Below are 13,681 nucleotides of genomic sequence, written 5' to 3' on the forward strand. Positions count from 1 at the left end.
TTAATTATAGCCGTAATCATATCGTTCTTCAATTTATGAAATACATTTTTTTTCAGTAACTTTTCAGAAGTGTCGCGTACTAGTGACGTCACGATGGGGTCCTCCATGAACAGTCGTCTCCACGTGAGAGTATCAACAGCGTGATGGCTGCGGTGTAAACTCGTCTGAGCTGAGTTGGTTGGGTATTTTTTTGTAGAAACTTTCAACCAAAACACCTGGAACTTGTGGAATTTATAACGGAAAAACGATGGCCACCGTACGGAAGAAAGTAGACAACCGGATTCGAGTCCAGATCGAGAATGGCGTCGCTCTGAAGCATCGCTCCATGTTTGTGGTGGTGGGAGATCGCGGGAGAGACCAGGTAATCTGTCAGACCCGTATGACTCATGTTGGATTGTCCCTGCATTCATCTATTCCACCCTGTGTGTGTGGTCCAGGTGGTCATCCTGCATCACATGCTGTCCAAAGCCGCTGTGAGGGCGAGACCCTCCGTCCTGTGGTGCTACAAGAAGGACCTGGGCTTCAGCAGGTGAGGCGCAAACATTTCACACATCCATACAGCTTAGAAATGTACTAACAGACTGTAAGTTACAGCACAAGTAGACCTTGTACTCTGACATTTTCGTTGACAGCCCGAGACATGTCTCCCAAGTAAGCACTTTGAAGAATACTGCAAATCTCGTAATATTATATTACTAGATTAATAATAATATTTAATTGTATTTATCAGCGCTTTTCGGGACAACCTGGATCCCTATAAACCGTGCACATATTAAAATAGCATTGGAAAAACAAAACATTGTAACAACATAAAATAAAACATTCATAATTTACAGTAGACCAACACTGTTTCACATGAATATTCTTGTTTATAAATATTAAGTTTTAAGGTGGGATTTCAAAGTGTCCAGTGATTTAAAGTTACCGGTGTTGGGTGGGACTGAGAACACTGTAAACGATCAAACTACTGGTTTCCATTTATTAGGCTTCACATTTAATTTAACATATTTATTCTCAAACGGTATTTCCGATTTAATTTGTTAATTTGTTTTAATCTTCCCACCTGTCAAATGTGTTTGAAACAGCAATCGAAAGAAGCGCATGAAGCATCTTCAGAAGAAGATCAAGACGGGAACTCTCAATCTGAATCAGGACGACCCATTCGAGCTTTTCGTGGCAGCAACTAACATCCGCTACTGTTACTACAACGAGACACACAAGATCCTAGGAAACACGTTCGGCATGTGCGTCTTACAGGTGAGTCTAACTGCCGCGGCCGTGAAGCAGTGACTCGACACGATCTGCATCTCAAGTTGTTGGGTAAGACGTCATGCCGTGTTTTGAAACTCGTCATAATTACAACTATTCCCAATTTATCAACCCATGACTGAATAGTGGATTTCAGCAACATGCTTTAATGAAAACTAGTTACATTTTTAGCTGCGAAATTAAAATTGTCATCAAATTCATAGTGTGATGCTGAGCTTGACAACATGCATATAGCAGAGATCTTACAATCTAAGAAGTGATCGCTTTTGCTCAAATCCATCATGTTTTGTTTACATTAGATATATATATAAAAAAAAATGTTTGTTGCATTGCACTATAACAACGGGACAATTTTCAGTTGTCTTTGTTTTTAAGACATTGTGGTACTTCCATACTGATCCTACCCGGGTGAACTCAAACTATATAGCAGTGGAACTACAATAAGTTTGACACCCCATGTCTCTAACAGAAATTATATTCCGTCTACTAAATGCTTACTGAGGATTTTGTAATTAGTTGATGTAGGGAGGAGTTTTTTTCAAGCTTTTGTTTCTGTTGTGTGATGTGCTGCGCAGGATTTTGAAGCTCTCACGCCAAACCTTTTGGCAAGAACCGTTGAAACAGTGGAAGGAGGAGGTATTGTGGTCATCCTACTGAGAACCATGAACTCTCTGAAGCAGCTGTACACCATGACCATGGTGAGGTTTTATTCTATTGTACATCCACACGTCGGGCTCAAGTCTGTCAGCGAAGTGACCTTTGACCGTTTTTCTTCCAGGACGTGCACTCTCGCTACAGGACTGAGGCTCATCAGGATGTGGTTGGACGGTTTAATGAGAGGTGACGCTTCACAGGCTTTCACGGGCAAATTTCACCAATGGAATGAAAATTAAGTCGGTTTTCTTTTCTTATCTATGTATTCATTTGTTTGTAGGTTCATTCTGTCTCTTGCATCCTGCAAAAACTGTGTGGTCATTGACGACCAGCTGAACATCCTGCCGCTCTCCAGCAACGTGGCAAATATCAAGCCAGTGCCCCCCAAGACTCAGGTAACCTGCTTTAAACTGGAGATGCATTTCTGAGTTGATTAAATACTCAGTTTTGTGATTGAATATTAGTTTACATCAAATATCAGGCCAGGTCACAACATCTACTTGAGAAGGTTTTCTGTTTTTCAGAGGGAAAATGTTTTTTTAATCGTAATTCAAACCCATAAGTCATGAAAAAATAAAAATACTTTATCAGACTGGATTAAAGTATTTCACAAGATCCAGTTTTTGTTTCAGAAGTTGTATTTATCACAATGCTTGAAACTTTGAAGTTTATATGTTATGGTTGAAGAAAAAAAACTACTAACACTTAACTTTTCTATGCTGTAATTTTTCGATTGGCTCCTGTATAGACACAAATCATGACATTAAAAGCCAGTCTTTTATTAACTTTTTCTTCTATTAAACCAAAGAAATTGCACAAACTATGACTGGCCTCTTTTATCAAAGTATTTGTTAAAAGGAGAATCCTCTCGAAGAATAAATTTAGATATTCTTGATGTATTGTTTTTTTTCCCAAATGTGTTTTAACTGTTGGTGGGTACATGAGCCCAGCTTTCCTGCGGGCTCGTTTCTTTCCCTAAGCAGCTCTCTCTCTCTCTCTCCCTCCAGGAGGACGGGTTATCTCCTCGTGAGCAGGAGCTGAAGGATTTGAAGGAGTCCCTCCAGGACACTCAGCCCGTGGGTGTGTTGGTGGATGCCTGCAGGACCATGGATCAGGTCTGGGTCTTTCAGATAATACCAACACACTCATGTCTGTACGAGTCATAAACAATCTGTGCTCACCGGTGTCATTTCTTGTTTGAAAATCGCCTGTTGTCCTGCAGGCAAAGGGCGTGTTGAAGTTTATCGAAGCGATTTCAGAGAAGACTCTGAGGAGCACCGTTACTCTGACTGCCGCCCGCGGTAGAGGAAAGTCTGCTGCTCTTGGCCTGGCCGTTGCTGGAGCTGTGGCTTTTGGGTAAAGTTTTAGACATCCATTATGTCATTGAAGCCCATTCTGCTGTCATCATTTGTTTGCAAACCAGGGTCTGATGTGTTGTACAGTTACTCCAACATCTTTGTAACCTCGCCGAGTCCAGACAACCTTCCAACCATGTTTGAATTCATCTTCAAAGGCTTTGATGCCCTGGAGTATCAGGTAGGCCGTGTCGGTCTCCTGCCCACATCATCGTTCCTGCTCGGTGCACATATACCACATGTACCACTTCATCCTCCTGTCCTGCTTGTACTCATAGGAGCATCTGGACTACGAGATCATCCAGTCTTTGAATCCAGAGTTCAACAAAGCTGTGGTGCGGGTGAACATCTTCAAAGAGCATCGGCAGACAATCCAGGTAAAAACCCCCCAAAAAGTTTTTGTTTTATTCCTCATCATTTACAGTGCATCGATGAAATGTGTACGTCTGACCTCCCTGTGACTGTGACCGGCAGTACATCCACCCAGGTGATGCAGTCAAGCTGGGACAGGCTGAACTGCTGGTGATCGATGAGGCTGCAGCCATTCCTCTGCCACTTGTGAAGAAGCTGCTGGGGCCTTACCTGGTTTTTATGTCATCCACCATCAATGGGTCAGTCACAACACAGTGTTGGTTGTTTGATTTGATGCTGTATCTATTGTAATTAGCACCTTTGGACACATGAATCAGTGGTTGTCGGAGAAAGACGTGATGACTGAAGATTAGTAAGAATTGATGGTGCCTACTTAAAACTTCAATTAACATGCTCTGGTTTTGTGAGAGTTGGTTGGTTCTCTGTCATTAGTGCTGAGGAATGATGGCTGGGTGTGAATTGTGCAAAGAACCATTCATCTTCTGTATCATTTTGTAAAATTGGGGGAGCTGGAGCTGATCCCAGTGGAGTATGGGTGGAGGCAGGTACACCCTGGACAAGTTCATCCCAGGACAGATACAGAGAGGGAAACACACACTCATATTTACAGATACAGACGAGAGGAAACCAGAGTACCTGGATGAAACCCACACATGCACAAGAACATGCAAACTCCACTCAGAAAGACATCATGGCCCCAACGTACATTTGAATTGGAGATAATCTTCCCATGAGGCGAGAGTGCTCCCCACTGTGACTTCTAAAGAAACAAACAAAAGGTGGTGCAGAGAGGCGTATATTGTCTGGGCCCAGGAATTTCAGATCTGTAAGATTGGCTGAAAGGAAACAGAACTGAGGAAAGCAGCAAACATACTCATACACTAGTTATATGGAATATGTAATTTACATTCGGTTGTATTCTGCTTTGCTTTTCCTCTTCTCTGCAGGTATGAAGGAACTGGACGCTCGCTGTCCCTCAAACTGATCCAGCAGCTGAGGCAGCAGAGTGCAGACAGTCAGCAGAGCATGTCAGCAGAGAACAAGACCATCAACACAGCCAGGCTCGCAGCAGGTGCGTATAACACTTCCTTCACTGCGAGCATGCATAGGTGTGTTCAGTGTGTCTCTGCAGCCTGAGTGATCGCTGTTGGCCTGTCCCTCCTCCGACAGCTCGCTCCCTCCATGAGGTTTCTCTGCACGAGTCCATCCGGTACGCTCCGGGAGACGCGGTGGAGAAGTGGCTAAATGAGCTGCTCTGTCTCGACTGTCTCAACATTCCCAGACTCATTTCTGGCTGCCCACTTCCACAGACATGCGACCTGTATCCTTCATTCAATTCACAGTAGTTTAGTCAAGGCTTATGACGCTCTAGGGGCCAGTGCCTCCGTTTTCACTGAGGTGGTGGGAAAAACAAACAACACACTTCAAGGTGAGCTTTTCACGGCAGTGTTTACTGTAAAAACTGTCTAATGCAGATTTATATGAATTAATCTGTGATTGATTCATCCTATTTAGTTGATCTGTAAATCTGAAGTTCACCCTGGTGTGTCGGGTAATGGAGACCTACAGTAAAAACCATTAATCAACAAGAGGAGGAAGGAAAATGGATGCATCAGCTTCCGTTTTGACTTGAGAATGAGGGACCCCGGTTTGAATCCCAATTGTGAAAGGGAAGACAATCTATCATAATAAAAATTGTCTAACTTAACACTACCTAACAATTACAGTTTTAAACGTACGGGTGTCTGCTGTGTTAAGTGTGATTGTCTTTAACTGGCACCATCCAGATATTACGTGAACAGAGACACGCTGTTCTGTTACCACAAAGCTTCGGAGGCTTTCCTGCAGCGTCTCATGGCTCTCTATGTGGCGTCACACTACAAGGTGAGATTCGTCTTTTTCGTCACACGCAACACCTGGGGTTGCGTCATTTGCTGACTCTGTGTTTTTCCTGTTGTTCCTGGCTCCAGAATTCCCCCAACGACCTGCAGATGCTGTCTGACGCTCCCGCCCATCACCTCTTCTGCCTCCTGCCGCCGGTTCCGCCCACACAGAACTCACTGCCTGAGGTCCTTGCCGTGGTGCAGGTAACGTTTGTCATTGTATAGAGCTCAAACACTCATCTTCAAGTAAATCAGCAGTGTATATATATATATTTGTAATTTTCTATGAAAAAATAAATGTGCCTTGTACTTGTATGTTTATATATTGTACGTGTCCTCAGGTGTGTCTCGAGGGGGAAATATCCCGACAGTCCATCCTTAACAGTCTGTCCAGAGGGAAGAAGGCCTCAGGTGATCTGATTCCCTGGACCGTGTCAGAACAGGTATTAAATGCTCACACACACTTGGAACAGAACTGCCTCAGCTCTTCATACTTTACTGGGTGGTGATACATTTTGCTTTCGTCACAGTTTCAAGACCCGGAGTTCGGCGGCCTTTCTGGAGGCAGAGTGGTGCGAATAGCTGTCAATCCGGACTACCAGGGGGTAAGAACGGGAGGCTTTCCATCTGTTTCTTGGTTGTCTGGAGGGCCCTTCCCCCGCAACAAAGGGCTTCGTAGGACTTCTGTCTAAATGAGCTTTTAGTCGGCGTTCACACGTAGTTCCCTTGTTTTAACCAAGCATTAAGAGTTGGCTTCATATTGCCTTATTGTCACTTAATCAAGCACTTAATCAAAACACGTGTTGCTGCGATGTTTATTCTGTAGCCTAACTTCCACAACAATACTTGCACTAAATGTAGCGCACTGCATCTTGGTTGATTTTTACCAGCTGAGAACTCACTGACAACCGATGAACTATATAAAGGAGTCATAGCAGCAGTGGGAATCTTCCCAGTAATTCAGTTCAATCACAATAAACTGCGAGGACACATTGCTTCTGTCGTCTGTCATGACCTGAATTTGATTTGCCTGCAGCTGTTTGGTTCACACCCGAGCTGTAGGTTAACTTTTTGTGTGCACAGAAATACTGTACAATTATTTGAGGCTATACATTTAAAAGTGTAACTTGACCGCTTCAAGGAATTATGAGGGGTTTTTCTTTTTGTTCATTTCAACGTACTCACAGTGCAGTCAGTGCATGCGCTACCATGGGGTACATAAACCATATTTGCTTTTCACAATGGCTGAATATGTGAATTGGTCGCCCCTAAAGAAGCCACTTCAGGGTTTTATTAAGGGGGTGGTTTCCTACAGACAAGTCTGCCCAAATATCTTTGAACGCAACAACACGCAGATATGATGTATGATAGACATCCAGCCATCTCAGCATTGTGGTAACATCGGACGAGTACGAATAGACAAAGTTATTCTATTAAATTCTCTTGGGAACCAATTCTAGTTAACATCCCGCTGCTGCAAACACACAGGATTTTAAAACTGTTGTGTTTAAGATAGATCCACTGGCTATTTATCGTAGTCTTCCACAAGCTTTGACGCTGAGATATTTCCACACGAGTTGCGCAGCCTGTCACCGAGTAGCTCTTTTGTGAGACTTGACTGGTAATGCATCTCACAGATGGGTTACGGCTCCCGAGCGCTCCAGCTGCTGCAGATGTACTATGAGGGCAAGTTTCCCACCATGGACGAGAGCGCAAGCTCAAACCACAAGGAAATCACCTCTGTCAGCAGTGAGGTAAGACGTCACAGGATTCACATTATTTCCTCAGTTGAGCTTCAACAAAATAGAACTCCCTGCATATCAGTCGAACAGATACGTCTGTGACACAAACGTAATGTTTTTTTTCTGTACAGGCCGTCATTCTGCTCGAGGAGGTGATTACGCCTCGCAAAGAGCTCCCTCCTCTGCTGCTGAAGCTGAGTGAGAGGAGAGCAGAGAGGCTGGACTATTTAGGAGTGTCCTATGGCCTCACTTCACAACTACTCAAGTCAGTTGAATACAGAGAAGAATACGGAATTGGTTTCAAATCTCTGAAGAGTCAAATATTAAAAATGGTTTACAACTCAACAGGTTCTGGAAGAAAGCCGGATACACGCCCGTCTACTTGAGACAAACTCCTGTAAGTGTGCATTTTGTGTTTCTGGCTTGTACTGCGCTGCACTCTCGCTGTAACTCTTAGCGTGCGGTTTTATCTAGAACGACCTGACAGGGGAGAACTCCTGTGTGATGCTGAAGGAGCTGAATACAGACGAAGGCTCGGAGCAGGGTCAGTGGCTGTCGGCCTTCTGGAAAGGTGAGCTTGTTTATACTTGTGCAGCTGAACTCTTGTGAGTAATCTTACTTGCATTCCTTCTGAATAGTCTTTATTATTTCCCTCTAGATTTCCGCCGGCGCTTCCTGTCTCTGCTCTCCTACCAGTTCAGCAGCTTCCATCCGAGCCTGGCTCTCAACATTTTGCAGAATAAGAAATCCAAGGAGGGGATGAGCAGTAAGACACTACACATTATCTCATTAAAGCTTTCTCAATATTAAACACGTTTCAGATTGTAACTGAAAATGCTTTCCAGCTGATTAATTGTGATCATGGTGGTTATAATCTCCATATGAAAAAAAAAAAAGTTTTTTTTTTTTTTTTTTTTACAAGATTCCTACTAGGAAGTTTATAAACAAGAAATATGAAAAATACACAAAATTAAACCACTGTTACCATTAATGGCAACTTATGTGTGAATTTCCCCTCGGGGATGAATATAGTGTCTAACCATCTTTACAACTTATCACTCCTGATAAGATTCAGTCTCCAGTGTCCTCAGCCTATTTTGTTTCGCTCTGCTCGCCCCTTCTTTCCGGGTAGTGCATCAGATGGAACATCCCAAAGCCGTTGAGCACCTTCAGCTGGCTTCTCATCCCCCAGTACAATCACCAAGTCACTGTTAATAAAGACTCCAAAGACAGAATATTGAGCTGGATAAAGTCTTGACGAATTACCAAACCTGATTTGACCCTCTCTTGTCTCGACAGTTCTCAGTAGCGCTGAGATGGCAGCCCATTTCAGCCCGTACGACCTCAAACGTCTGGAGTTGTATTCGAGAAGCATGGTGGACTACCACCTCATCATGGACCTGATCCCGGCTGTGGCGCGCATGTTCTTCCTCAAGCAGCTCGGGGACGTCTCTCTCTCTGCTGCACAGTGTGTGCGTATGGCCAAGCAACATACCGCATTGGATGTGTGTTCATGGCTGCTTCAGTAGTTGTTGATCGGCCCCCGTTGTTCTCCAGGCTTTGCTGCTGGGAATCGGACTGCAGCATAAATCTGTGGAACAGCTCGAGAAGGAGATCGAGCTGCCGAGCTCGCAGCTCATGGGCCTCTTCAACCGCCTCATCCGCAAATTTGTCCAGGTGAGTCGACATCACCAGAGTGACGCAGCAGAAAAACGGCAACAGTGACGCTCATGCTTCCTCTTGTTTTCGTCCACAATCGATCAGGTTTACACAAGCATCCAGGAGAAAGCCATCGAAGCACAGATGGTCACCACCAAAGAAGTGACCATGGAGCCGACCATTAGTAGCCTTCAAGAAGATCTGGTACGCACTTCAGATATGTAATGGATCATTAATGCTTGAACTAATGATCAGATAATAATAATATGATCTGTCTGGGTTTTTTTTGTTTTTAATTATGCTGAAATGGGGAACACGTAAATTAATAGATTTGTTTTTGCAGTGGAATTATAAAAAAAAATTCAATTCTGTACTGTTGTATTTTCATAGATAAGCTATAATAACAAATATCTCTGGTAATATTCAATTGATAAATTTGAAGGAAAAAAATTGTTTAGTATTCAGAACATGTTCCGTTTCATGAGGCTCTGTTCAGTACTTTTAATATGAAGGATGTAAGCTTTTGTGCAGCCATATTTCGATTAGTTTTAAAAAATTTTGATGACTTTGGAGTCAACATCTCTTCTCCCTTAATGAAATGTTGGTAGTCTAATGGTTTGTTTGACACTTGTAATCGTAAAGCTACTTATCTGTTTGACAGTAAAAATGTAATGATTTCAGAGTGAAGCGGCGAAGGAGTTCGAGGAGAGGCACAAACAGGATGTAGAGAAAGTAAAAGAAATGGACCTGGACGAGTGAGTGTGGAAGCTCGAAGTGGGTCCTTCTTCCATATTAGTTTTTTTGGAACCAGTGTTTCCTCAGTGGGTTTCTTTGTTTATTCAGGTACAGGATTCGTGGAGACGATGAGGAGTGGGACCAGGCCTTGAAGAAGGGCGGGAACACGGCCGTTGTCAGCATCAAAAGGTACAATAGTATCCAGGGTCTTTTGCAGTTGAAAATAATGCCGTTGAAATGTGTTTCTCATCGTGTCGTATTGCCCACAGCGAAAAGAAGAGGAAATGGGAGGGAAATGCTGTAGCGAGCAATGGCGCACCGCAGCACGGAAAACTAAACAAGAAGGACAAGCAGCATGGAAAATTCAAGAACAAGGACAAACGAGGAAAATTTGGAAAGAAACTACATTAATGGCGATGCATCTGAATACTTTGGACTGACATACAGATGCTGAAATGCATCCAGATGACTGTATGCCCCTTTTTTTTATTCAATTCTATTCTTTTAATTCATCATAAAACACACTGGCGATATTCCTTGGTCCATTGTTTTCCCTGTAATGAGTGTATGCAACGCTGCACAAACGTTATAAAGCAGTATAAAAGAACACACATTAGATGTCTCCACTAAAAGAATTAAACTGAAAGGATTCCCATTAAAACTGAAAACTTGAGGTATATAATTGTGTTACGCTTCACTGAACTGGTCACTTGAACACCTGAGGGTGTAAATCGTTCCACTTCTGTTTGAGCTGCTGCTTCACAGCGTCTGGTGCAAAGATACAGTCTATGGCCTGTTGGGAGAGCTTCCACATATCGGCACGGCTCAGGCCGAAGGTGGACGCTGCCAGATGGTATTCCTGAGACAAGTCTGTGCAAAAGACGCCTTTATCATCCGTCTGTGAGGAAAGAAAAGGCACAAGTAGTGAGTTTTCCCTTTTCTACTAGACTTTGTATTTGATAACTGATACTCATGGACAATGCTAACAAAAATGCTTTAACAGCTGGAGTATTTTATCAAAATAAGGTACGACGCATTCATACACGTGGAATTGTTAGTTCACATCTCATTGACATGAGAAACATAGTCTTAGGTACTGAGAATTGGATGAAATGAACCTCAGGAGGCACTTTTATTTTCACACCTTTGTGCTGTTAACATAGTTGTAACTATTGCGTTAAAGTTTCCTTCTAAAATTTACTGTGGACAGTATAAATAGAAATATTTTATATTGAGGCATCAATCTTCAAGCAGACACATCAGGCTTGAAATATTCCACTTCATACATCCATAATGAGAATTGGTGAATATGAATTGAAGATTTGAAAGAAAAATGTGTTTAACATCTCAAGCAACTGATAGAAAAGTAATTGATAATGTTTTAAAAGATATACTTTGCATTCTAACACGATTCATGATTTATAAGCTAAAATGATAAAGAATAATACAAAAACTGTTATACGCAATAAATGTAAGCTATTTTGAGATTTCTGGGTTTGAATGCACTATAACAGTTTTCAATGTGCCTGTCCATTCAGCGTTTGTCTAAATCAGGTGTATAGCTTTGCGCTCAGTACGCTGGTCATTATATTAGCTTGCATACATTTCACACAACACAAAAAAATACAAATATTCAGAGAACTTTCTTTTCGAAAGGCTTACTTGCTATGAGAGATAAAACTTACACAAATGACACTTGGGTGTCCTCGCTGGTACCAATATTTGAAGTGATGATCGGAGTAACGCGCCACAGTGCTCCCCTTGACGTTGGATGTCAGGCAGAGCTCTACAAAACAGATCAAAACAAGACATGCATGTAATCTATTAAAAATTCTTTTCACCATAATGAGAACGTTGTGTGATGTGGCCGGAGTGTTACCCAGCGGTATGTTGTTCTTCACCACTTTGTCAACCAGACTCTGAGATCCACCAACTGCAGGATGTAAGAAGGTCCCGTGACCGATTCTGTCAGGTGGAAGATTCAACAGCAGGTCTGTTTCCTCAAGCTGAGATGGAACCTGTGGCAATTTCCTTTTTAAATGACAGCACCCACAATGTGACAGAATCTGATTAACACAAATACAGCTATTACATTCATACTTCTGAGAGATGCAATGACAACTTCAGTCCAGAATTTTTGGCTCTCTGTAGGGCAGGAAGTAGGTCTTTCCCATGGCCCACCTTAAAAGGAATGAAAAAAAGATAGAACAACTAAATAAACATGGAAGTATTTGAAGTCAAATACATTTCCATCTCATTTCAAGAGGTTGAGGTTTGAATTTGTTTCATGATTTGTGTGTTAAATTCCTGATTTCTGCACATCGCGAAATGATTAAAAGACATATTTAATAACCAACAGCATATGTGCAAATGTGACAGCATTTCAAGGGGGAAAAAAATTCTAAATGATTATGAACAAGCAAGCACACAAAGATGTTCTTGGATGAGTGGTAGCTGACCATTAATAATGAAATGTTCCAAAAGCCTTTGAATTCACATATCATAATAAGAAAACTATCCTTCACTGAAAAGGCTGTAAACCCCCACCCCAGAAAAAAAAAATTATTTAAAGTGCCACCAGACAAACCGTGGGATCTCCGCTGAGGTCGAGTCCCACCACCAAACCATCAGATGACAGCATGAACTCTTCAGCCAACTTCACTGTCTCCATGGCAACCTCAGTCCCATTCCTGCGGTCAATCGCCACCAGAAACCTTCAAGATAGAAAAAATTATTATAATCTCCACATACAAAACACTGTAAAAAACAAAACCTACGATCTGCTTTGCTCAAAATATCTGTTCAAACATGATTTGTATTTTTTTTTAGTGGCTTCATTTAAAAACAATCTACATTTCTATATTTGATAGACTTGCAGGAACAGGAGATCTCTTTACCTGACATCAATGTCCACTCCCTCACTTTTACACTGTTGAATTGCGCTCATGACAGTTTCAACATAGCTCCTCTTTGTCAACCCTAAAGAACAAAACACATGTAACCACCAGCTCAAACAATATAGGCATTCATGTTCCACACCGACATCCTTACGTGTGTGTTTCTCCTCCCTCGGTGTACTTCTTAGCTCCAAATATTTGACACCATCAGCTGCAAACTCTTTTATTACATCTGTGGCGACCTGAGAAGAAAAACCAACAACTGTTGCTGACACTGAGAAGAGAGCAGGATTAAAGAGAGCAACACTCGCCCTCACCATCAGGATGTCCTCCTCGGTGTCCACCAGCTTGTGAATGACCTTAAAGACCTCAAAGCACCTGTGGACATGCTCGGTTAATGTTGACCAGTTCAATCACGCGCGGGTAAATACGACATATACCTGTCCATCATTGAGAAATCATATAAACTAGACTTTATTGGATTTCATGGCGAGATTTGAACGACGGGTTATGAAAACACACTCATCCAGTGTCCTCAGCTGGCCCTTTCCGATGGCTGTCATGCTGTGTTCAATGTTGAGATGCGGTTTTCTGCTGATGAGTTTCTCGATGGTTTGAAAGCTGACTGAGCCGTTCAGGTGAGCGTGAAGCTCCTGTGACAGGCGAAAAACGCCGACGTTAGCATTCAGTACAAACGTCGACTTTTTTTCTTAACAATCTCTCTTAAAAGCACTTTACCGGGTAACATTATCATACATTATATATTGTTATAGTTTTTGTGTGGACTCACGACTTTTGGCAGCTCACGATAAAAAGCAATCTCGTTGTCCATCTCAAAACGAAAACGATCCCGAGAGACGAACGCCGTGCTTCGTTTTCTGCCTTCAACCTGCTTTTGTTTTCAGGATGTATTTCCCCGCAGCACTACCGTGTGCAACAGAAACACCAGTCCCTCTACTGCACATGGTGCCCCTCTTAAAGTTCCGCTTGTATGTATCGCGCAGAAGTAAGTCAGACAAAAATGAACTACTTCTGACAAGAGAAAGAAAAAGTTACGTCTTTGTTTTAGTGCAGAGAAGAATGTACCTTCCAATGTTTCCTTTAGACTAAATCAG

The 13,681-nt window shown here is 42.4% G+C and overlaps 2 protein-coding genes across 2 annotated transcripts; one reads left to right on the forward strand and one right to left on the reverse strand.

The window, feature by feature from the left end:
* The first annotated feature begins 206 nt into the window (after window positions 1–206).
* nat10 (N-acetyltransferase 10) lies at window positions 207–10,202 on the forward strand. The gene is made up of 28 exons (XM_080504317.1): window positions 207–361; window positions 438–529; window positions 1,086–1,257; window positions 1,845–1,967; window positions 2,048–2,109; window positions 2,204–2,318; window positions 2,931–3,038; window positions 3,146–3,279; window positions 3,366–3,459; window positions 3,557–3,655; window positions 3,753–3,889; window positions 4,598–4,722; window positions 4,821–4,971; window positions 5,438–5,534; window positions 5,621–5,737; window positions 5,875–5,976; window positions 6,064–6,138; window positions 7,171–7,287; window positions 7,407–7,540; window positions 7,624–7,672; window positions 7,750–7,846; window positions 7,934–8,041; window positions 8,575–8,747; window positions 8,833–8,952; window positions 9,040–9,138; window positions 9,616–9,689; window positions 9,778–9,858; window positions 9,939–10,202. Exons 1-28 carry the CDS (start codon window positions 248–250, stop codon window positions 10,078–10,080), a joined length of 3,111 nt encoding a protein of 1,036 aa, XP_080360443.1. The 5' UTR covers window positions 207–247; the 3' UTR covers window positions 10,081–10,202.
* A 155-nt stretch (window positions 10,203–10,357) lies between these two features.
* mapda (N6-Methyl-AMP deaminase) lies at window positions 10,358–13,488 on the reverse strand. Its single transcript, XM_080504318.1, has 10 exons — window positions 13,357–13,488; window positions 13,089–13,219; window positions 12,884–12,944; window positions 12,721–12,808; window positions 12,567–12,648; window positions 12,257–12,383; window positions 11,770–11,850; window positions 11,549–11,687; window positions 11,355–11,455; window positions 10,358–10,567 (listed from the first exon to the last, which is right to left on the reverse strand). Exons 1-10 carry the CDS (start codon window positions 13,396–13,398, stop codon window positions 10,376–10,378), a joined length of 1,044 nt encoding a protein of 347 aa, XP_080360444.1. The 5' UTR covers window positions 13,399–13,488; the 3' UTR covers window positions 10,358–10,375.
* Between the last annotated feature and the right edge of the window lie 193 nt (window positions 13,489–13,681).

Source organism: Blennius ocellaris (genome assembly GCF_963422515.1).
Source record: "Blennius ocellaris genome assembly, chromosome: 11".
Taxonomy (NCBI): Eukaryota; Metazoa; Chordata; class Actinopteri; order Blenniiformes; family Blenniidae; genus Blennius; species Blennius ocellaris.

Excerpts from the sequence above, each read along its gene's own strand:
- nat10 (XM_080504317.1), top strand. The coding sequence starts at position 248 with ATGGCCACCGTACGGAAGAAAGTAGACAACCGGATTCGAGTCCAGATC. Across the intron at positions 362-437 it reads GAGATCGCGGGAGAGACCAG|GTGGTCATCCTGCATCACAT; the intron begins GTAATCTGTCAG and ends TGTGTGGTCCAG. Across the intron at positions 2,110-2,203 it reads GTTGGACGGTTTAATGAGAG|GTTCATTCTGTCTCTTGCAT; the intron begins GTGACGCTTCAC and ends ATTTGTTTGTAG.
- mapda (XM_080504318.1), bottom strand. The coding sequence starts at position 13,398 with ATGGACAACGAGATTGCTTTTTATCGTGAGCTGCCAAAAGTC. Across the intron at positions 11,688-11,769 it reads TGTCATTGCATCTCTCAGAA|GTTCCATCTCAGCTTGAGGA; the intron begins GTATGAATGTAA and ends AAATTGCCACAG. Across the intron at positions 10,568-11,354 it reads GACACCCAAGTGTCATTTGT|ACGGATGATAAAGGCGTCTT; the intron begins GTAAGTTTTATC and ends CTTTCCTCACAG.